Genomic DNA, 24,979 nt, shown 5'->3' with positions numbered 1-24,979 from the left:
TCTTGCTAAAAATGAAAGTGCTCTTGCAGCATCTGGCTGAATGGCTCTGCCCTCTCCCTGTCACTTTTAAATGTTTAATTCAGTTTGTTTGGGTTTTTTTTTTTTTTGCTAGTTGAGTAGTCAAACTGGCTGTCCTGATTAGACTTAGTTTGCTGCTAGAATGGTCAATTCAACTGGTATTTCATAATGGTCTGATGAGGACTTGACTAAAAGCATAATGAGGAGCAGAGGTATGTGCTGGGTCTACAGAGAGTGCTGGGAATGCAGAGCAGCAAGTGGAGGGGAAAATGGATGCAGAATGGGATGCTTTCAATTTCTGTATTTCTGTGTCACAGTTCACTGTAGAATTGAATTAGGAATAATGTGAAATTTGCAGGACTTGGTAGACATGTTAAACTCTATTCAAAACCCACTTTTTAAAGACTTATTGCTGCAATAGGAGATAGAGGCAGCCCACGTTGAGGAATGTGCTTATTGCCAGTTATAGGTAGGAGTTTCTTTTCTTTCCAAATCCAGGGAGCATCAAATCTGTGCTTCTTTATGCTCTTTTATTTTGTAGGTTGTAGGCTTGACTAGGAAGAATCGTCTTGTACAAAGCACTTCTTGGTGAAGAATGGAAGATGTTAGTGGGCAAGAAGTACAGCTGCCAGCCCAGTGTCCAAACACTGGAGAGACAGTAGAGAAGGGAATGGAGACAGCAGTAAAGATGTAATAATATTAAAATAGAATGCAGAGAATACGGTGTGACTGCAGTATTGGAATGCAATTTTGAAACCTGCTGTTACTGGAGATGTGTCTTGCAGTAAACAGATTGGGAGTAAACCAGACAATTGTTTTGAGTATTTATAGATTTTATTTAAAGAAGTGTTATTTTGAGTCTTGTTGATTTCATATTTTATACGTTGCTGAACTGAAGGTAAGTTGAAGTCTGATTGAAGTGCTGACTGTATTCTTGATGCATTAAATATCTCTTGAAGCATTTTGAAAGTGGATTTCTCAGCTGTATGCAGATCCTTAATAAATCTGGTAAACTCTTGGCCAAACTGTTATATTCTTTCTAAAGCATTTAAATGCTTAAGCATAAAGCTCTTAAATCATTGACATGGACCTCTTCTAATATGCTTTAGGGCTGCAGTGTTAGCTAGCAAAAGCTGTCATCCAATTCCTAGATGAGGGTCTATTTATACTATTTATTTATATATTTCTATTATTTATATTATTTTCTCTATCTGCTGTTCTGGTACATAGCAGCATTTGGGTTTAGGTTAGGTCAGCCTTTGATTACATACCTGTTTGAAGCCTAACACCTGTTTATGGAGGTGTCTGTCTTGCTCCTTTCTTCTGGGATTATTGGGTGTATTAGAGGGGGTTGAAATTTTTGCATACTTCAAAGCTGTCTCAGTTTAATATGAGACCAGTTAAATACAAATTCTTTTTAAACAACAACAAAACTCAAAAAAGCTGTGTTTTTTAAGTACTGTTTACCCTACTTCAGGGCAGTTTTGTGTGCAAAATGCATGTTCATGTGATGAAAAATAAGGTGGACTATGCTCATGAATTTTCATTCTTGCTTCAAATACAAATAGGAGTTATGAAAACATTTGTATTTAAAAGAAGTTGTTCACTGATATCCAGGATCTTTTTACATTTTAATCTGTTACTTGAAGTCCATCCAAGTTCTGGTGGAGTTGGTGATACTGAAGTGAATTTAGGTCAACTATCAATATGCTTATTCTCCTTAGTTTTGTAGATCTTAGTCCTTGAGCTACAGGATGAAAAACTCTTAAGTTAGGTGTGGATGAATACTGAAAATTTACATGAGCTGAAGCTTATTGCTTTGTTTCTACAATGATGGGACAGCTTTTAGTGTAATTGCATTTTCCCTGGTATGAACTTTGATGGTACCCATTTATCACATTTGCAGCAAATGCTTTGGTGTTATGTAACAAGTAGAGCTTTGATTAAATCAGTTGAGATTTATGTGAGAGATCTTTTTCCTGTTTTGCTAGAAATGCACACACAGTTTTCTGACTGCCCCAGCTCTGCAGTTACATAGTTATATGTGGTAGCTGGGACAGTAGGTTCTGTCAAAATTGTAGATAAAACAACAGCAGTGTTGTTCTGCATTGGAATTGGGGCCTGCAATGAAAATACATTGTTATTCCAAGTTGTTTTGTTGTATCTCTCTGCCAGAACAGCCTCCATAAACTATGCCTTTGTTGCAGAGAAGAATTTTTTATAAAGCGTTTTTGGTTATGATTAATGTAAGTTTGCTCTGGTATCTCTGAACCTGCCATATTTGCACACTGTATTTATAGCATGGTGCACTGTAAAAGGCCATGAAGGCCAACCACACTGTGGAGAGCAATGTCAAGGCACTGTGGTTTTTTGGAAGGTTTATTAGATATATATTTGAAAGTCTGGATGAGGCATGCTGTACTCTGTTGACAGAAATTGATGGTAACTCTCTTGATATGGTAAGAGTAACGTTCTTTCTGTTGGAGCAGTCAGCATTTATCTCCTAGATTGGGCTCACATACAACAACCACTGAAACTCATGTTCAAGAAGGTCTTTAATCATGTTCTTTCATACCATGATTTTAAACAATTATGTAGTAATTGTTTCTGAGCACACTACTTTGTATGGAAGAAGAAAGCCACTTGATTTTTTTTTTTTTAAGTAGCAAATTTAAATCTTACTTCAGTTTTGTAAAGCAGATAGTTATTTGCTATATTGAAGTTCCATTCAAAATACTAACAAGTTTTGAAGGGGTTTCCAAGTATTTTAGATGAGAGTAGCATCGATGTTGGGCTTTGATACATTTAAGTAGCCAACTGCAAATCTTAGCAAGCTGGTGTCAGTATTGACATTTTAGATAGACCTGAAGCCACAAATGTTTATCTTTTGGTGTGTTCCATGTAGCTGTCAGGCAGCAAGCATCATTACCAAGTGGTATTCATCTCCAAAGGTGCATTAGCACCTGTGTTTAATTTCTGGCATAAGTGAGAGGTTTATTTCCAAGCCTTTGATTCTCAGCTTGTCGTGGTCCTGCTGGGTTTGGCACTTCACACAAAGGAAGCTATGCCTCTGTCTTAATTGAAGGAAAAACTACAATAGTACTGTCCCTGTCTGAGGCAGTGATACTGGTGTTTAAGAGATCTCCTGCACATTCTGAACAGATACACATTTTTAAAGTAGTTTCAATTCCAAGGTGCCACATTTCCTTTTGAATGTTTCACAAAATTTCTGAAATACGACACTTGGCATTGTACTGGTGCTCTCCTTTAGATTGAGATGACTCCCCAGTACATTTATGATGTAAGTGATGCACATAATGATAAAAGGGGTCCTACTAGGTAGCAGTAGCAGGAGCTAGTGATTTCAAACAGCTGAGGAATATAGAAATGTGTTTGAAGAGCTAGGTAGAATTTGTATGCAAAAGCTGCATGCATTTAATTTTGTATGGTACATAAAATTGCACATAATTTCTGCTAGATGTCTCCTTATCATATGATGGGATTCTAAGCAAAAAGAACACTTCATAACACTTTGTCATAAAAAGATATGAAGCACTAATTGAAGATTACAAGTAACTCAAAACTCAATTCATACTTCTAAAGATGTGAATAGAAATTACCTTAAGGCTTGCAAAATGGAGTCTGTGCCCTTCTCGTTTCACCATAAGATTTATTTTTAGAATTCATTGGGTTCCAGAGGTTATGTTGAACGTAAACCCATATTTTCTCCTTGTTGTTTCAATACTAAACTAATTAACACTGTCTTTATCACTTGCTGTGTTTGCTCTAGTAACAGTCTAAATACCAATTTAAGAAACTCAGAGCAGTCTATTAGATATCTAGACCTGAATAAACATACAGGATGCTACCATGAGTTTGTATTTGATTGCTTCTTAAGTTGAATTTTATCTTAGAAGTTTTCTTAAATTATGTTTTATGTATAATAGATCGACTATTTTATTATATACAGTTGATTTCAAACATATACTAAGAACAATACTGAAGACCTAGGAAAGAAATAATTAGTTGCAATTAATTTTTAATTTCTTGGGAAATTTACAAAAGTGACAGTGGGTATATGGGTATATGGGCATATGGGTATAAATGGTATTGCTTCTTTAGGACTAAGCATGCAACTACTGAAACCTTGAGAATTATCTCAGTTCTTTTATTTGAGTCGGTGCCATAATTTTAGAATCTGTCACTTCTCTGGTTTAAATCAGTGATGTAATCTGGAATTCACACTATTACTACTTGGTAATTTACTGAAATATTTTCTGCTAGATACTAATCATACAGATTCTTAATTCATTGAAAGATTCCTGGCACATTCAAATTCCAGTAGCTGTGGAAATTCCAAGACTAATGCCACTTTAGAAGTGTGTAATATCTACCTTTGGCTGACTGTACAAAAACAGTTGGGAAGGGGAAGAGGGACACAAACTGCAAGGTCTGGCAGCTGCCCCAGGATAAATGGTGGTAGATAATTGTTACTGTTGGGTGACTTCAGAATGGGGGAGTGGACAAAATAAGAAAACCCATACTGCTCTGCCTGAATTTCGGAGAATGTTTCATTTGGTGTTCAACCTGTCCAGTGTGTTGTAGCAAAGTTTCCACTGTGGGTTTCTTGTACTAGCATTAATGTATTTTGAGTATAGTAACACTGATTAGCAGCTTGCATTCTAATTTTAATCTCACGTCTGATGATGTGTCATGAAGTGATAAGTTTAAGAGATGATGCTTCCAAGCTGCAAAGCCACGTGATTTTGTAAGAGATTACTGACCCCATAGCAGAAAGAGCAGAAATCACAGGGTGTTTAGCTTGTGCTGTGACCAGCGGCAGCTGAGAAACAGGCACAATTCAGCTTGTGCTTTCTACTGTGAAGTTCAAGTGTCTGACAGAATTGGATAGGAAAGTTGTGGAGTGAGAACTTTACAGTACCTGAATCCAAAAATTTACAAGTCCGTGTATTTTATTTTAAATTTCATATGTGTCTTTATGCTTAGGTCAGTCTGGTGTAAGTGTCCTATTCTACAGGCTGAAAAGCTGGCAAATATCTGTTGAAAGTTTTAAATTAATTACTTTTGTCCATACTTGAACTCCCTTCTGGTAACATACAAGGCTATTCTACTTTTTTGTGGGTTCTTGTTCCTTAGTCTGACTTATTTGGTGTTATTTCAAAGCCAGCCCAATTTTTCTCTTTAGTTTTTATCTAATGCTTAAGTTATTTCAATTTAGTCTGCATTTTTTTTCTATGTTAGTATTACGAGGAGTATATTTATTCTATTAGAAATAGTTGTACTTGAGAGTTGATTTTGTCCAAAGAGGGATACTGTGAACTTGAAGCTTGCCTTGCTTTTTATTTTGATATTTGATTGGTTTCTTCAGTAACCAGTTAGCAAATGTGTCACAAGTTAGAAATGTTGCTGTTAAGATCTCAGCCCTTCCTTTTGCTGCATGGCTGCATAAAACATTTGTTCCAGGCATTAGTAGTTCTGGAATGCTTCCTATGTAGGCTGTGTGTGGGATAATAAGTCATGAGACATTCTAAGTAGTTTAAAGTAACATTTTTGCTTACCTGTTAATTTTAATCAAATTATTAAATGTTTCAATTAATTTTAAACACAGATTTACTCCATTTGGAAAAAATATTCAATTTAAGATGGTGTTTGCTACAATTTCATAGGAATGAGTCACAGGGTGATAAAATCATTTAGGTTGGAAAAGAACCTTAAGATTGAGTCCAACCCAGTCTTTTTCATTGTTTTTAAATTTATTTTTGGAACTGACCAATTAACATCTTGGAGAATCAAATATTACTTTAGCTGTTTCTTATATTTATTTGAGCTCTGCTTGTCTTGGTTCCTTCAAGGGGAGGATTCACTGAGACTGATCTGTTAAATGTTTTTTTTTTTTATTATTTGTCTTGGGTTTTTTTGAACCTGAAGATACTTCAATTTTTTTGTTTCCAAAATAGAGAGCTGGCCTTGAAAGAAAAATCATAATATGAGCTTAGTCCCTCTTTAGCTGAGCATCAGCTTCACCATGCTGCGGGTGCTGCAGTAGGGTTGGTCACAGGCCTGGGTTCATGTGCTGGCTCTGAATTCATGGAGTGCTGTGAGAATTCATGCTGGATCCAGGTAAATACTGCTCTTGATAGCACAATATTAGCTGGGAAATAATGACACGGGAAGGTGGAGCCTGAGTATTAAATTTTGATGTAGAAGACCCTTCAGATTATAGTAGAATCTATGGGGATAATGTGAAATTCAGGTTGGATGTGCTTTGCTCCCATACTTTGGCAGTCTGCATAATGAAGCATAAGGATCTACCTGCTTTCTGGCAAGCAGGTGCAAGAACAGTATTAGATTTAATTAAAGTTATTACTTGAATAACTCAACCCATAGTTGAGTCTTACATGTGACATGAGTCATCTATGTGAACAAAAGTTTTAAAATTCTTTAAATTAGATTTCTGTAGATTGTGTTGCCCTCTTTTTGAGGAGCGCATGAAAGCCATAAAGTGTGCAAGAGGAAGAAAGGACTAATCAGTTATTAAAACTTCCATTAATGCAATGACCTAACAGTTAACTTAAATTTCCGTTCGAAAATAAACAAAATATGCCCATTACTCTTTTAAATTCAGAAATAACATGCTGCTGTTCTTCTAGTCTTAGCAGAACTGTCATGTATTTTAACTAATATTTTTGTTATGAATAAATAGTAACAGAGCCAGTAAGACCGTTCAAATTATTGACAGTAGTGATCTAAAATCAAGTGTCACACTTAAATAGCAAGTGATAAATAGCATTTACTAGATGTTTGAGGACTATTCAATCAAGTCTGTCTAAACTTAGGTAGTGCTTGGTTGTGACTGTATAGCTAGTGCTGACATTTTATACACAGTTGGCACATGTAATATTTATTAATGCTTGCCTCTGTCTAAAACTTTCTAAACCAGTTAGTTCTCATTTTGTTGTATGGGCAACTTACTTATGCTGAGATAAAGGAGGGAATTTAACCAAGTATATCTGTCAGAGAGCCTGGCAGAGTTCTGCATTCAGGTGTGCAAAAATAATGAATTTCCTTTCAGTATGGTTCAGTGAGTAAGGTGAAATTTTCCTGTCTGCTTTGCAAAGATTATTAGGAATGCTGCAGTCATTTCTGTGTGCAGTTAAAGGAAAAACCCAAACCAAACACAACCATTTCTGTTTTCCATTAAATAACAGAGGGGAATGCACCTTCCAGGAACTCAGTGCTGATGTTAGGTACTCTGTAATAAATGACTTAATTATTCTTTATGTGTATTATGGGTGTTTGTGGTTGTGTTACTGAGAATGCTTTTATGATAATTGTAGGTATTTGGTACATGTGAATTCTAGCACCATAGAGAAACATGCATGTCTGACTCAAAAAATGGAGTTCAAAGTGTATGACAAAAATAATTCAATTTTTAAACTGTAACTAGCCCTGACACTGACATTCTTGGTTAGTCAAATGTGATAAATTTTTAATAGAACAATTTATGAGGTTATATAAATTAAATGCTGTAGCATATTTCTTAATATCTCCAAAATTGCTGTTGAGTGCAGGGAATATAACATCTTCAAATTATTTGAATAAAAATATTAATCCAAAGCATATTGTAGTAATTTCATTAATAAAGCTAATCTTTAAACTTTTGTCACCTATTTGTGTTTAAGTGCATAATTAGCTATTTTGAGATTATTTGGTTTATAAATGCTTCAGGTGTCTAAATTACAACTGACTTTTGTACTGGTGTCTGATTTCTGTTTATATTAATGTACTTCCATGGCCACTCAGATTCTTAAGAACTATTGCTGCTCTATAAAGAAACTTGCAAATGTATAAAAAACTAAGTCTTTTGCTTTGACATGAGCTAAAGATGGCATTAAGCAATCTAGATTGATGCTGACAGGCCTGCTGTATTCCGTAGCTCTGTTCCTCTGAGCTCACTGTGTCCTGTTGGTGCCAGCACTCATTCTGTGGTGTTGGAGGAAGAAAGGTGTAACCACATCAGTGGTAGTGCTGGGGAGAAGATGGGACAACCTTTGACAGCCAGTCTTAAATTGGGCTGAGCCTGTCCTGATGTATTTGGTTTAATAAGAGGAATGTCCTAAAAGGATCACTTTATAGTATTTAAATATAGAAATACTCTGTTCTACAGAAATTAAATACTTAAGTTAGAAGAAGGAGGTCATCTTCGAGGTCATCTAGTTTAGGCCTTGGCTCAAACATCAAAATAGATGAGGTTGCTCAGAGCCTTGTCCAGTTGAATCTTGAAGATGTCCAAGGCTGAGTTTTTACTTCCTCTACACACAGTACAGCCTCTTCCATGGAATAGGTTCCCTGCACCTCCTTCCCCCATCTCTCTGTAATTGGCTGTGCTAGAGGTTCTGAATTGCCTCACATCTCTTTTGTATAGGTCTGACAAGTTTACTTCTGCTTTAAGCTGTTTTAAGTGGGTGTTATGGAAACAACAGAAATTTACAGATATCCAACCTTCTTCAACCACACCAGTCTTTCTAGGATTAAAATTCCCAGTTCTTTGTAGCTATTCCTTGAATGTTGTGTGCCCTCTAAACAGCCAAGTGACCTTCAACTGTTTTGATCGATCTCATTTACTGGGTGCTGAAGGGGCGAATTGTATACATGCTGACTGTGGGGATGAGCAGTGTGCTTTGACTTGTCTGCACTGTTGCCACTGCAGCACTGGAAGCTGTTGGTCAGGGTCAACCCAAAACACCCACACAGCTGTGTGATCGCGCTCCTCTCCCTTGGGATAAGGAAAAAATATAAGGAAGGCAAGAAGATACATGGATCAAGATAATGATGTTTTAATAGGGTAAGCCAAGGCTTGCACACCCTAGCAGAGCAAAGAGCAGAATTAATTCCTTCCTTCTCACTGGGAGGCAGGTGTTTGGCCACTTCCTGGAAAGCAGGGCCTTGGCATGCATAATGGTTGTGTGGGAAGAATCATAGGATTGTTTAGTTTGGAAAAAGCTTATGTCATTGTGTGCAACCATTAAACCACTGCCAAGCCCACCACTAAACCATGTCCCCACATTCCAGAGCTAGAGTTTTTAATGTTTCAATGCTTGACGATTCCTTTGATGAAGACATTTTTTTCTAATAGCCAGTCTTAACCTCTCCTGGTGCAACCTGAGGCCATTTACTATTGTCCTATCACTTATTACCTGTGAGAAGAGACTAATCCCACCTGGCTAAAGCCTCCTTTAAGGTACTTGTAGAGAGTCTTGAGGTCTCCCCTGAGCCTCCTGTTCTCCAGGCTAAAAAACTTCAGTTCCCTCAGCTTCTCATTGTATGAATTATGTCTCAGACCCTTCACTATAATCACACTTCCAAATGTTATTAAAAAAAAAAATGTTCAGACAAACACTGTAAAACACTGTAATAGCAAATGACTACCCCTCTTCCTCCCTTCCCTGAGTTTTTTCTGCTGAGCATGGTATCGTGCTGTATTGAATATCCTTTTGGTTGACTTAGGTCAGCTGTCCTGGCTGTCTCCCTTCTCAAGGTCTTGTCCACACCCAGCCTACTCGCTGGGCTGGGGACATGGTGGAAAAGAGAAGATGCCTTGATGCATTTTTCAGCTATGAGAGAACCATCACTTGCTCGTACTAACGAGTGTTACCAGCACTGGTTTAGCTACAAACCTGAAGTGCAGCACCATGACTGCTGTGAAGAGAGTTATTTTTTCCCAGACAGACCCAGTGCAGCATCCTGTAATGTGATTAACCTTCATCACCACAAGACCCTACTGTAACTCTTCAGTTTCTTGAGCCCCACAGCTTTCCTCACCCATTAGTCTGAAATCTGATGTGTTGGATGTGTTGCTCTGTGCCACTTGCAGGACTTCACAATTGCCCTATGTTCTGAGATTCCTCAGCTCAGTCCTCTAGCATGTTGAGGACCCTCTGAATAGCACCTCTGTTATCTCACACTGGCAGCCACTTCCTGGCCTCCAGGGCTCATGTCAGCTGCAACCTTGATGTCAGTGCATTCTGCCTTTGCTTTCAGGTCATTGGTGAAGGTGGTAAACTGTGCTAGCCCAGTGTTGTCTCCTGGAGATTGCCTAAATGCCTTCCAGTTAGATTTTTGAACCATTGACACAAGCCTTTAAGTGTGGCTGTCTAGGCAGATTTTCAGACACCCTGAAGCTGGTACTTACCCAGCTTGGTACAGGGGCTGTCATGGACAGTGGCTTGGAAGCCTTATTAGAGTCAAAGTAAATGACATCTGTTAGTGTCCTTCACCCCCAAACCCACCTGTTTCCTCATGAAAACTTAGTAAGTGCATTTTGTACTTTGTAAACCTGTGTTGGCACTTCTCAATAAGCTTCATTTTGACCAAGATGAGGTCGACTGTTGTGCATCAGGTTCTTGCCCTTATTTTGGAGACAAAGAAGTACCGCCTTTATCAGTGCCTTTCTGTGGTCAGAGTTTTCTTTTGGTTGTATTGGACAATGGGTGATCTCTGCATTATAAATACCTGTAGACTGTATGAAGACCGTATTCACTTCTGCAAAGCTATTTTGAGAAAGGGGAGCTGTGAGAGGGAGAATTCAGCACAAGTCACAGGAAAACTGGGAGTGTGCTATATAGAGGGATAGAGGGATTAGACTGCAGCTGTAAGAGTTCCACATATTTTTTGGAGTAAGAAGCAGACTAAAGATAGATTGTTGAGACAGCAAAAAGTGTCTTTTTCCCTGTCTGTTCACAGAGATACTGTTTTTCTAAGCTTTGTATTTTAATGTAGCATTTTGTTTTGTCGTTGTTAAGCACTTAAAATGATATCAGGTTGACTGGCAAACCTCATGCCATCTGTTCTAACAAAAAGTAAAGCCTGCTGTTGTTTTATTCATGCAAGGGTCAAAAGACAGTCAGGAGGACTAAAGCCTTGAATTTTAAGGTGTTCATTTGCAATTGGATGCAAAGAATGTAAAGAATGGATTTTGGTTAGGTTTTGATTAAAAAGAGGGATTATGCTTTAGATCCCTTTGATGTTGAGTAATTTATCACCTGTTCACATTAGAAACACCAGCAGACTGTGTAAAGATTATGCTCACTTATGTGAAAGAAAAGACTTGTTACAACTGAAATTTGTTCCTAAAATGGCTTGATTTTGAAATTTCCAGATGAAGGTGCATTTTTATATCAAAAATCAGTTTGTAGCATGTTCAGCATGTTGTAACCTGTTGAAGGTTTTTATATTGGTTAGGTATATGAAGTGCAGAATCAAAATGTATTTTCAAAGATTAGCAAAAGCCTAATGGTGAATTTTCACCTTTATTTTTCAGGAGCTGGTGAATCGGGGAAAAGCACAATTGTCAAGCAAATGAAGTAAGTATGGTGAAATAATGTGATAGAGAAACATTTTTAATTTGAGTAGAGAATTTATTTATTTTTTTCTTCCATAGGATTATCCATGAAGCTGGTTATTCAGAAGACGAATGTAAACAGTACAAAGCTGTTGTCTACAGTAACACCATTCAGTCCATTATTGCTATCATTAGAGCCATGGGGAGGTTGAAGATAGACTTTGGTGATCCAGTCAGGGCTGTGAGTATTAAAGTACATGCACAGACATGCATCTGAAATATCCTTACTATTTCCTTCAGAAATCTTTGTGAAGTACAGTGTTTGATAACTAAATGCCTTTGGTCTTTACACACAAGGTGACCTGTGGAGCAGTCACCACTGCGTTGATTCACAAAATTATTTGGTTTAGATACTATTTTCTGAATTCTGACTAAATTTGGAGAACTAAACATCTGAATCTTAAGGAGTCCACAGTCATATCTCTATTTGTATGGACTTGGGGGCTATTAAGTAGGTAGTTGAAGTTAGGCACCTTGAAAAATACAGCTTAAATAGGGAGGCATCTTGCTACTTCTGCACTGTACTGCCTGCACTTCTCTATTAGGTCATAGACACAGCAGTGCCTGAAACATTGCCAGCCTCTGAGTTGGATCCTGTTTCATACTGATTTCCAGTGCTGAGGTCTTTATTTTGCTCAAAGAGACATGGGCATGGTCCTGCTGCTGGGATCCCATTTTTTCATGATACTAATCCTGGGATTTTTCCCAAGAAATGAGACTTTTCCTAAGCTTTTCTGTACATTTTCCATCTTATCTCGTCTAATGTCCCACGTGCAAATCTCTGAGTTTATTTGCCATCCCACCTATTGGTATCTCCAGTCCTAATCCTGTGCTCTTACCTGTGGTGACTCTGATTACATCCACATCTGGCCAGGCAGGGAGATGTTTGGAATATCTCTGTAAAATGCTCAGTTTTACGGTTTTTTTGCTTGTCCTCTCATTGCAAGACTCTGTACAGTCTGTGCTGCAGTGCTGAAACTGATCCCCATAGTCGTTGGTCTGAACAGCAGTTTAACTTGGTTCAGGATGTATGCTTTTATCTCCTCCCCACAGAAATCAGAAATCACAGTGTAGAATGCTCACCAGTACTGGTTTGGAAGCCAGAACTTGCCACATTGTGGCTGTCTCACAGGAAAGATGGAGGAAGGATTTTGTTGTTCATGAATGTGTTCATAAGTATATGTAAGGTAGTCAGGAATCTTTTGTCATGAGTTCTTTTCATCACTTTAAGGTAGAACTACAGTTTGGGAGGAGAGAAGGGTTTTTAAAAGTAAATGAAAGTAATTCTTGACAGTCTTCATTCTTGACAGTCAGGATTTTATTGGTTGTTTAAAAACAGTTTATAAATGGTAGACAGTATTCATTCAGTAACCTTGTGAAGTGTATTATGTATGGTTATCATAAGGAAGATGTTTGTAAAATTATGTATAGTGAGTCATAAAGTTGTATCTGGAGTCTAAATCTGATTGATATCTAATTATAGCCATTATGTATGTATGTTCTACCTGATGTTTCTTCAGTTGTAAGCATAACTAGTAAAAGCTTCAATTTCACTGGTTATTCCTCTCTACATTTGCTCTCGTGTTTGCTGTAGTCTGCCCTTGAGACCAAAGTTTTCCAGAGCACTGACAGTATTTCACTACTTGTTAGTTCAGTGTTTGTGCAGTCCTCTCTGGAGTCTGGCAGTTGATGCTGGAAAGAGGCAGATGGTAGACTTCTGTTACTGAATGCGTAGTAAGAGAAAACGGAGGAGGAGTAAATTTAGGTGTTGGCAGATAAAATGACTAACAAGGAGATTTTTGAGGACCATGTTATATATGATGTCAGTTTTAAGTCATCTGAGTTTCTCGACTTCAGAGAGCTGTATAAATGATGAGGCAAACTTGTGTTAGGAACAGTCTTAAAATAGCTGTCCATCCCCTTGTACTTAGTCTGGTCTTGGTGGTCCAAATTATTTTTTTTTCAGAGGAACATTGCTATGGAACATTAGCATTAGATATTAGTAGTAGTATGTTCATACCTTAATTATTTTCAGTTTTGTTTTAATTTTGTTGCCTTTAGTGGTAACAAAGACCATTTTTCATTTTAATGTTTGGCTTTTAAAAAGCTGAAATTGGTTATCTTGTTCTACTTTCCCTTTCCCCACCCCCTCTGAGAGCATGTAGAGATATATGAAAGTCAGACCATCTCAGGTATAAGATGTCATCGTCTTTTGTGACAAAAATGTCAGTTTCTAAGCTGTTTCCATCATATGTCTTAATATATTGTTCCTTCTTAAAGAACTGCTGCTTTTGTGAGTTGTGGGTTTTATATGTAATTATTAGTCCAATCTGTTAAATTTTTATAATGTGTTCACAGTTTGTTCTGTGTATGTATAGTAACCAGTATTTTTGTTTGATGAATGTTGTTTTAGATACCTACTTACTCTAGCTTTCAAAAGACACTTTCAGCTATACGTCAACTATCATTCTTCATACGTGTATCTACAAATGTGTATATATATATATATGTTTGAATCTCCAAGTTTGGCTTGAGTTCACTGAACTGCAAGCCTTTCATTTTCAACCTCTGAAATTCAGTATTACCCAATCATCTGTAAACAATTTCCCTGTTAGCTCACACAGTCTTTGATTATTTAAGTCTACAGTGGACAGTATCTTTAGAACAATCACTACTTTCTGTGCTTTTCCTGCAAATGGGTTCTTTTCCCCACAGCTTTATTTTGGAACAGCAAAGTGACAGATTTTTCTGCAGATTTGCATGTGTCTTCACTTAGGTTTTGTGAGAATAACCTTATATGTTGCCTTTTTAAATCCTCCTCTTTCTTGAAACACTTTCAGTTCCCAGCTGACATGTCTGAGTCTCTCTTTTCTCCTTCCTCCTTTCCAGATTCATTGTTCTCTTTCTTTTAATTACTGGACAAACAGTACATGCTGTGGGTAGTTGTTACAAGCTGATTTTTCTGGCTGACGTACCTTGGCATTGGATCATGTTCTCCTAATAACCAAGGTCAAGCAGCTACCCACAGGAGAGTACTAATGTGGATTTTCCCTGTACCCATCTGCTGTCTTTCCTTCACTGCCTTACAGGTCTAAGTAAAATAGAAATACCTTAGAAAATAAAATACTGAGTTTTGTTGCTCAGTCAAAATTGGATGTCGCTGGTGAACTGGTCAAATGCTGATAAAAGGGGAGTGGTGGATTTGCATCCTGTACTTCATTAGTCTCACTCTCAAAGCCAGTTATTATACAGTTTAAAAATCCAGCATTTTCTCTTAAAAATCTTGATCTTTGCTTCATATTGGATTACCAAGAGAACCTGCTCTCTGTAGAATAATTAAGACAACAGATATTTGTAGCTGATTTATCTGGAAAGGTTTTTAGAAATGTTTTTCCAATTCCCGATGCATGGTTAGGGAAGAAGTGATTATTTGTCACTTTCAAAGTTGTGTAATTAATTAAAATTAAGCATTTAATGTGTTTTCTTCAGTTGTTCAATATACAGCTACCTTTCTGAAGGGTCTAGTTTGTATTGTAACCATTTTATCCGTTATGTGGTATTTTATGAGCAAATATGGTTTGAGCACAGAACATGTTACTACTTCTGTTTATAAAAACTTCACTCAAGTTATAAACAGACCAGAAGCTTTGTCAGCTAACAATAAATTAGATTACTAGTCTTTTTCTGTTGTTGAAAAACATGGGGATTAATATCTAATGCAGAACACTAAAATATATTGTTTTCTTTCACAATTTTTGTTTGGTTGCATTCACATTTACCAGGTTAAGTAATGCATTTGCTGAATCTAGTTCTTAGGTGATAATACTTCTGTTGTATTTCTCAATATTTCACTCTTCACCCTGTGTTTACATCCTAAAGGACGATGCTCGTCAGCTCTTTGTGTTGGCTGGAGCAGCAGAAGAAGGATTCATGACTTCAGAGCTTGCAGGAGTTATCAAGAGACTGTGGAAAGACACTGGGGTTCAAGCCTGTTTCAACAGATCTCGAGAATACCAGCTCAATGACTCTGCTGCCTAGTAAGTACAGTGTGACTGACAGGATTCTCTTTCCCTTCTAACTAGTATCTAAAGGAGTATGAGGTGTCATGTTTTGACAAATTCTGCTCCCACATAGATGGAAACCACAGAAATATCTGGACAAAGATAGTGTCTGCTTGGGTCAAAATGCTGCAGCAAAGCTTTGAGGTTGGAAAGGAAAAAGGCGTAGAGTAATTATGAACTTGTCATGTTCTGACCACGTGTTTCACTCCCTTAAAGAAGACAAAGATTGATTTAAGGTGCTTTTATAGGTTTTCTGTTACAAAAACATGACTAAAGTACCTTTTTATTATCTGAGTGTGTCAAAAAAATGCGATTACATGATCTGTATCTGTATTACCAAGGATACTGGTTTCTTTCATAATAGTTTTTTCCTATTTCAACATTGCTATGTTTTCATTGTTAATTAATGGTGTCTGTTGGAAATGTGTTGTGCCAAGAAACAATTAGAATGTATCTTTTATGCTAGGGCACTTAAGTAAGAAAATAAAACATGAAGGAACTAGGAAGGCAAAAATAAGATGGTGTGGCAGTAAGTAATGGTAAGTCAGTCAAGGAAAAGAGTCCACTGAAGGAAATGCAAGATGGTAGAGTGGCAGTAGCAGTGATATTGCCTTGTAGTGCCATTTTTTTATGATTTTGAAGTATTTTGTAGTGCTTCAAGTTGTTTCTCAATTGTATAAACTTTTTTCCGTATGGAACATTTCGTTTGGAGATTCACATACTCTCCTGTGCTAACCTTCTGTGGTCTCTTTTGTTGTTTTAGACAGCTGTGACTCAAGTTTCATAAGAAAACTGTTCTCCTGACCATATAAATGTAACTGTAAAATTGGTAACGTCTTGTTACACAGAAAATAGAACACAATACCTTCCCTGTTTACTATGGGAAAACTACAAGAGCTGTATAGTTTTTTGGAAACACTGGGCTTGGCCTACGTTGCAAGGAGTTTGGCAGTGAAAGCATACTAATTCTAAAAAATACATGCAATTAGGAATTCTCAATAGAAGGTTAATTGTTATGTATTATGCACTTTCTTAGACACATTAATTCTGGCCAAAACACTGAGTTATTCTTTTCATATCTATTATCAAGTAGAGTGATTTTGGGCTTTGTTTGTGGTTCAAAGTCCTGCAGTTCAGTAGATTGCAAAGATGAAGATGTTATAATTAAGTGCCAATAACATGGATGTTTATGGAAACATGTTTGCATTTTGAAATTTCTAAAGAAGAATTCTTTGTAATGGAATAAATTGCTTAAGTTTCCTTTCATCTAGGATGAAATATTGTTGTGTCTCAAAAGCTTATTTCAAAAGAACTTGGAGATTTGAGTAGAATACTGTGTCTTGTGTCTCAGAGAAAACTATTTTATAAAATTCAAGCACAGTGTAATGAATGGACTTAAGTTCCGTAATTCTTTGTAATTATTTTGTTGCTGTTTTATGAATAACTGAAAGCAGTGTTTATTTTTACCTTTAGTTACTTGAATGACTTGGACAGGATAGCACAAACCAGCTACATTCCAACTCAACAGGACGTTCTCAGGACTAGAGTGAAAACTACAGGAATAGTGGAAACTCACTTTACTTTCAAGGATCTTCATTTTAAGTATGTAAATCATGCTGCATTATCTGCCCATCAAAGTTCCTGTAAAATTATGGAATATGGCATTCAATGGTGTAATTTAACAAATTTGTCTAACCACAAATTTAATTATTTCCCCCCACTTTTTATGAAAAAAAAAAAAATTATTGTGCTTGACTCGATTTTCTGAAGGCATGTGAGAGTTGTTGGAGCTCCAATAAATCTTTTTGTTATATTGAAAATGTTTTATAAGGATACTTTTGATATAAATTAAATCTCAAAACAAATATTATATTTTCTGCCATGTTAAATAGCTGTTCTGATGGATTCTTGTTTTAAATTCTGTTGGACAACTGGAAGCTTATAAGCATTTGCTGGTATTCCATGAAAGAGTAAATCCATTTTCCCAAAGAGGTGAATTCAAATACATCCTGTACTTTAAGGCAGTATTTTAGAGATGAAAGAATGTAACTTATGTTTTCTGTGGTGCGAGATTTAGAAAATAATTATAGTATTCTGAGAATTTTATGTCTAAAGACATGGAATCAGAGAATGGTTTGGGTTGGAAGGGACATTAAAGATTGTCTGGTTCTAACCCTGCTGCAGCGGGCAGGGACACCGTCCACTAGACCAGGTTGCTCAAAGCTCCATCCAACCTGGCCTTGAACACTTTCAGAGATGGGGCATCCATAACTTCCCTGGACAACTTGTTCCAGTGCCTCACCACCCACAATAAAGGATTTCTTCCTGATACCTAATGTAAACCTACTCTCCCTTCAAACTCATTCCCCCTTGTCCTCTCACAATATGCTCTTGTAAAAAGTTTGCCCTGATGCACGTGAGCATTCAAGGTGGAAACACAAGATGGTGTTAACCATCAGCGTGCTCTGCCTCCTACTGATGAGGAAGAATGAGAAGACAACTCAGTAAAACACACTTTAAATATGCATTTAGATTTAAATTGTTCACCATATTTGCTTAGTATCTTCATGGAAAATATTTTTTTCACGGAAATGCATGGCAAATACTGAAATATGGATACTTCAGGACAATCAGTACTGTAGAAATCTCGTTTGTTTCCTTGTTTTAGGGTTTAAAAATACAAAATTTGTATTAATCCACAAAAGAATAGCTGAAAATGGTAGTGAATCTCTTGCAAACCTAAGAATAGTCCTTAGCCAAGCCTGAAGAGAGAACTTCAGTATTTTCAGGAGCTCTCCAGCTTCTCACTTACTTTCCAATGTTTCTTGTTCCCTACTGTAGATGGGTCCAGTCTCTATGGATTATTGGGACTGTTACAAGGACCATAAGGCTACACTTTTATAAAATGTGTCTTTGAGCCAGGCCTGTGGAATTGTTTAGCTGTAATGTTGTACGTTCAAACATCTGTACCTGTGCCTTAGGCAATAGGCTTAATGAGTTATAGGGAGGGCTTGAAGTACACTCTTACATAACCTTGAAATGAACTTTTAAGATCATCCAAACACATGAAAGGCTTGATTATACTAAGACAAGGGTACATAAGTATGACTAGCTGCACAGAATTAATTTCTTTCATTTTCTTCCCTTTCCTGTTCTGCAGTGTGTGTTTAGATTCCTTCTGGTTGGGCCTCAATTCAGCCTTCTCTAGAAAGCAATTAACATAGCTTTGATTATTGATTCAGTCTGAATTGCAAATAGCAAGTCATCTTCATCCTGTTTCTATAGCCTAGTCCAAAAGTTGAGTCTGATTATTTACTAGTTTTGTGTTCAAAGAACACTTTTTTTAGCAGTGTTAATTCTTATGGAAAATCAGGTCTCAGTATAAAGTTACAAAGCGTAGCATTAGAATTGACAGGAGTAATTACTAAAATTAAGGGATTAATTAGTAAGATACAGTACAAAGTACATTCTTAAGTACAAAATATATTCTATGGGTACAGCCATTGCTAATTATTTGAGAACTGAGTAGTAGATGCCTGGCTCACATTTGTATAAAGTGATATCCAAAGACCTCCCTTCAAAGATTTTTCTGAAGGTAAGGAGCACCACTAAGGAATCCTTTTTGTCAGCAGGAATTATCTTTCAATTGTTTTTTACATGGCATTATCTCAATATCGAACATTAAAAGGGCAGTGAGCATTGTCACTTTTGCAGTAGTTTGCCCAAGTATAAGACCTTGTTAGAGGTTGCAGTGTTTCTGACAATTTTCCATGAGAAAGTAAAGGGTCTTTTTTTTCCTTCTCTACTTACTTTTTCTGTGGGTTTTTTTTTTTTCAAATTAAAACCTAGCAACTTGGAACACTTGAAGATATCTAAAAATAACAACTGTAATTGAATCCCTTGAAGTGCAATTTACAGTGTTTCTGTAGTGCACTAACATTAAATCAGTAGGGTTTTTTTACCTGCCCTGTACTTGCAGCCTTACAACTCATGGAAAGCAGGAAAGGGGGCTAATAAAAAACACAAGTCATCTTCAGTAAGTGTCATATGTGAGACTTAATTGCATTTCAAAAAATGCATTTATTGGAGGGAAAATGAGGGATTTTTTACTATATAATGCTTACTTTGTCTTCTAAGATAATACCTTAAAAATAGCCCATTTAAACGTGGCCAATTAAGAACAGGTTTAAGTTGTAATTTGTCTTAGAGAGAGGAGCTAAAACTCACCAGGACTGACAGTCCATATTGTTGATCAGTATCTTTTATTATGGTAGGCTTTTTAGTAAAGCTAATTGTGTATTTTTATTTTACAGATTACAATTAACTTTGTTAATGAAGTATAATAGTTGTAAATAGTTGATTTTGTTTATCTTTCATCTCATACTTTATCATGCTCTCTAAAATGTATAGGAAGACCTTCAAAGCTTTATTAAAATTGAGGTGTATACTGAGAAACTACAAGATACAGAGTTCTTTGCCTTCTTTTAAGATGTTGTTCTGAGACTTACACAGCTGATAATTCCAGATTTTGTTGGTTAATATTCGGAAAGCTAAAAATTCCAAAGTTTGTTCACTGCTTTTTATTTCTGTTTTGCAGAATGTTTGATGTTGGAGGCCAAAGATCAGAGCGGAAAAAGTGGATTCATTGTTTTGAGGGTGTTACAGCAATTATTTTTTGTGTGGCACTGAGTGATTATGACTTGGTCTTGGCTGAAGATGAGGAAATGGCAAGTACCATAATGTTGAAAAAGGGAATAGTTAGAATAGCACAGAAGTGAAGCTTTGAAGGAAAGCTATAAATGGGTGTTTTGAAATATTATTGCTTTATAAGATGAATGGGGTTTGTGCAAAAGGTCTCAGTGAAATGGTGATATTCTCCTAAGGGATACTAACAGATAAGAATTCATTTACCTACACTTTTCATGTTTTAAAGGAAGCATAAATTAATGAGGATACATTGTCAGTTATACACATTTTAGTCTCTTTATGGATGCTGGAAGTACATAGTAAGAAAATTTTTATTTACCTGTATCTTCTTCACCACATTTTGTTTTCCTTTCCATCCTCAGTCTTCAGTTTTTGTTTCTTTCTAAGTATGTTTCTCCAATCTCTTGTCTTAGTTGCAGAAATGTTTCTCTTCTTTTTCCTTTCCAACACCCTTGGCTCCTTTCTCCTCTTTCAAGAGTTTGGTCCTTCCGTGTCACTGTGCACAGGGTGCATTTTACTATCTTGACTGGTCTGAAGTGATGCTTACCTCTATATGTGAATCATTAACAGACTCTTGTGCTCCTTCTTGTGTTCTGCAACTTTCTATAAAATATAATTTGGGGAGGAAAGAGAAATAAGAAAACCTTTCAAGTCAAATATAGTGTCAAAGAAGGTCGTAGCTAGCATCCTGCTACTTAAATGACTGGAACTTGGCCAAAGTACTTACATGTTGGATAATTTTTCTACAGAGTTAAATATTATGGTAAGAGTTAAAATACCTGCTTATTGATTCTCTAGTTCTGTAGAACTTTCTTCCTTATTCTGGAATATCAGCTAGGTGCAGAATTTATTTTCAATTTCCAGAAGATCTAATCAGTGTTAAGACAAATTCAGGCAACTCAGCAATTCTTGTAGAATATTTGTACTGCAAAATGTGAAAACATTTCACACCAAAAAAAAAATCTGAAATATTGAAAATTTAAACCTGGAAATGAGAAAAAAGTAGTTGCTTAAACCCTCCTTGTGGAAGTAATCTTTGTGGTAGTCTTGGCCTCTCTGTATTTCCCTGCAGTAAAATGTGATTTTGTTCACTAAAAACTTAGTTTTGTAACTGGTTCATTTGTAAGTCATCAAAAATATGTATCCTTATTTTACTACTGAAGTCTGATAAAATAGAAAGTGATGGCTTTTTATTTTTTTCAATTACAGAATCGGATGCATGAGAGCATGAAATTGTTTGACAGTATCTGCAACAATAAATGGTTCACAGACACTTCTATTATTCTATTCCTGAACAAGAAAGATCTTTTTGAAGAAAAAATCAAAAGAAGTCCTCTCACTATTTGCTACCCTGAATATTCAGGTATTGGAGTGGTGCCAATGTCAAGGGGCTTTTTTTGTTAAAATACCTAATTTTTGATGCCAGATCATGAGGAGTTGTATAACTTCAGGCATCTAAAATAGATGGGGGTTGTTTTGATGGGTCACAAATGAAATAGTGCTGAAGTTTTTTCAACTAGGTGAAATACACTGCTCCACTGATAGCATTTACATGTTACTGCTGCAACTGTTCAGGCTCATTATTTAGCCTGTTCTTATTTCTAAGAAAAAAAAACCCCTGCTTTTGTACTTTGATATAAGTAGGAATTCCTGAGGTACATGAGAGGTTTCTGAACAGGCAGCGTACATACATTTTGACATTGTGGCTTATTCAGGAAATACACAGCAAAAGAGCATGAATTAATTTAACAAGTCTTAGCATCTTTATGTATCATTTTCATTGTAACTCCAGACAGAAAATAGCATGTTGGAGGTAAAAAGCTTGGGAGAAATGTGTATGCCAAGTGTCTTTAACAGAGTGTGGGAAAACTCCAAAGCTTTTAAAAACATAAAAATTTAAAGCAAGTAATTTAAATCAAGGAAGCAAAATATCCTAAACTAGGATTGGTCATTAATGACTTGTTCCTCTGGCACTGGAGTAAATACACTATTCCTGCACCTGGAACTGCATTGAGTGCTAAGTTTTTATTATTACAAATGCATCCAAAAGGTATCCTTCCAAGGTTTTTTTTTTAATGGTATCTTAAAGCAATGGCTGTGGAATTTCTTCTCTTCAGGTTTAGGTTAACTGTTTCCAAAGAACCCCCTCCTTCAAAGATAGTGTGCATCTTGTTCTTCCTCTGTTGGAAATCTGCTTACTGAGCAATTTTCTTTTTCTAGGGTCAAACACTTACGAAGAAGCAGCTGCTTACATTCAGTGTCAGTTTGAAGATCTGAACAAGAGGAAAGACACAAAGGAAATCTACACTCACTTCACGTGTGCCACAGACACAAAAAATGTGCAGTTTGTTTTTGATGCTGTAACTGATGTCATTATTAAAAATAACCTTAAGGACTGTGGCCTCTTCTGAGAACAGACAAAAGGTTGTTAAATGGTAAATTACATGCCTGAAAACAGGACTTAAAACATTTGGAATATGCCCACGCTGTGTAAAACCTGCATAGATATACTTAATTCTCTTTTATTTTATTTTTAGGTTTGGAGATAGACTTCGCACAATTCTAACCTGATTCTTTTCAAGGTGAAAGAAGTACAAAATGCATTGTGCTCAATGATAGATCAGTACTGTACTTGCCTGTTTTAACAGCTTTATTTATGTTTGTCTTGTAAATTTAAGTAATTAGTTAACACTGAGATGTCAGTTGATTGTATGTAAACTTACAGTTGTAGTAATGTATTTGTATAAACGTTGAACGGATTATTTTAGTAACTTGATGTCCTCTAAAACATTCCTCTAAAATTTCCATGTTTTATGAAGATACTCTTGGAGGAGACAGACACATTTTGCCTTTGGATTATTTAAACATCTTGTAATATTAAATTTTCTTTTCCTCTTAAGGGTGCATGCTGCCTTATTCTTTACTTTTGTTGGTAATACTGTATATGGCGTTAGCTTTTTTGATATTTAAACAGCCTCCTATACCTTCTCAGACTTAAAGAAACATAACCAATAAACTTATTTTTTGCCTTAAGTTTTGAAAAAAAATCTTTTTATAAATTTAGGATAAACGCAGAGATTATTTTAAAATTTAAATGAAATCCACACTTTATGAAATCCAGGTTTGCAGTCTTTGCAGTGGAAATGTGGCAACACTGGGAAATTGTTGTTTATGGGTCACCTACAACTGAAGCTGATGGAAATGCAAAAAAGGAAGTTGTTAAAACTATTCATATCAATAAAAAAAATGATGCTGTGGTCTTTACTCAGTGGATTGAATGGAAAAATTATCTTTGGGGTGTTTTAAATAGACAGCAAATGCTGGACTTCAGAGTAATGTTTTTTCTGCTTACTTAAAACAAATTCATGTTCTCCTTAAACTTTTTGCTATTTTCTGCTAATAAAACTAGTTGGATAACTTAATAACTATAGAAAGATTGTGTTCTCCCATGAGACAAGGGGGCTTCACAGATTAAAGAAATTCCTGTTGCATATAGCAAAAATCTTCAATGTTTTGGGTAGGGCGTTGTAGTGACTTAGAAGTGCTGATTTTTAAATTTCCTCTTTAATTACAGCCTCACAATTTCTTATAAGTTAAAGATGATTTTCTTCTGGTTATGCTTTCATTATGTGATTTGCTGTCTTAGGTACCTATCATCCATTGCCTTAGGGATAGTGCCAAAACTGATTTTTTTAATACAGTTTTTAAAAGGAATAAGCTTCTAACTGTAAATAAGTTGATGGTTGTCTTAAATGTATGTTGTCATCTAGAAAATACAAACGTACCAAACCTGGAGATACAGTTTTCTATAATTGTTAAAATATTTCAGGCAGCTACAGTACACCATGAGTTCTTTGAGAAGTAAATAAGTCTTGGAGCCTGTGGCTATTTTTCTATATTATCTTAGCATTTATGTTCTTAGAAATGTTTGAAATATTGAAGTCATTGTTCTATTGTTTAAATTTTGATTGTGTATGTGTTTAAGTTAGGCCTCTGCTTGAGTAAAACTTACCTGCCCTTCTCATTCTTTAATGCTTTCTTTGTTAGGTACAGAATTGCTAAATGCATTTTAAATGAAAGATTAGAAAGGAGATAAGTTATTGCTGGAGGTTGTTAAATATGTTGATACATTATGATCTCTTTCAGCAGTTATGGTAAGCAATCTGTATATTCTGGGCTGCTTTAAGTGTGCTTTACGGTTCTGGATATGATTTTAAATCTCACTGAACTACTTTGTGAAATTGTATTTACACCTACGTTCCAGCTGGTTTTTGTACTTAATGTAAAACAAAAATTGGGATTAATCAAATTAAATAAATCTAAATTTTGTGCCTTGCTTGAAAGAAATGTTTTTCATTAAATGTGCTGGTGGAAATCTTTTTGCATCCATTCTGTGGAGGTAACTAAGTAGTAAAAATGAGAAGATAAAGTCAAGACTAAATGTAGAAACTTTGTGCTAGAAGTGTTAGGGGTTTTTTATTAATTAATGAATACTTTTCTTAGCACCTTCAGTTAGAGAATTTTTGGAATTTTATAACTAGTGGTTTATGAAGTAATTGTTTATTAACACAGAACAAAATTGTGAGCTAATTTGCCTTGCTAGTCCACAGATAATTTTGTTTTTCTGACCTGGTGCATAGCCAGCAGGGATGTTTCCTTGTAGAGGTGCTGCGCTGGTAGATCAATCTTTGTCCAGAAATAAAGTTGTCAGCCTAGGCCACTTGTCTAGGAAAAGCTCCAAGAAGATTTGCATGCAGTTGTGGTGGGAGCC

At 36.1% G+C, this 24,979-nt stretch overlaps 1 protein-coding gene across 4 annotated transcripts in view; it reads left to right on the top strand.

Moving 5' to 3' along the window:
• Window positions 1-24,555, top strand: part of GNAI1 (G protein subunit alpha i1) — a 32,661-nt gene extending 8,106 nt beyond the window's left edge. For 2 of the 4 annotated variants that reach the window (XM_064421897.1, XM_064421901.1), the window contains exons 2-8: window positions 11,360-11,402; window positions 11,480-11,621; window positions 15,320-15,477; window positions 16,975-17,103; window positions 20,099-20,228; window positions 21,418-21,571; window positions 22,429-24,555. In XM_064421897.1, the coding sequence (XP_064277967.1) occupies window positions 11,360-11,402; window positions 11,480-11,621; window positions 15,320-15,477; window positions 16,975-17,103; window positions 20,099-20,228; window positions 21,418-21,571; window positions 22,429-22,619 (947 nt within the window). In that variant the 3' untranslated portion in view covers window positions 22,620-24,555. The remainder of the gene's footprint in view (window positions 1-11,359; window positions 11,403-11,479; window positions 11,622-15,319; window positions 15,478-16,974; window positions 17,104-20,098; window positions 20,229-21,417; window positions 21,572-22,428) is intronic. The other 2 variants (XM_064421899.1, XM_064421898.1) reach the window with 2 other exon arrangements.
• Window positions 24,556-24,979: the final 424 nt, after the last annotated feature.

The sequence above is a fragment of the Passer domesticus genome, chromosome 5 (genome assembly GCF_036417665.1).
Source record: "Passer domesticus isolate bPasDom1 chromosome 5, bPasDom1.hap1, whole genome shotgun sequence".
Classification (NCBI taxonomy): domain Eukaryota; kingdom Metazoa; phylum Chordata; class Aves; order Passeriformes; family Passeridae; genus Passer; species Passer domesticus.
The sequence above is the reverse complement of the archived record's forward strand: the minus strand, read 5'-3'. Positions and strand labels throughout refer to the sequence as shown.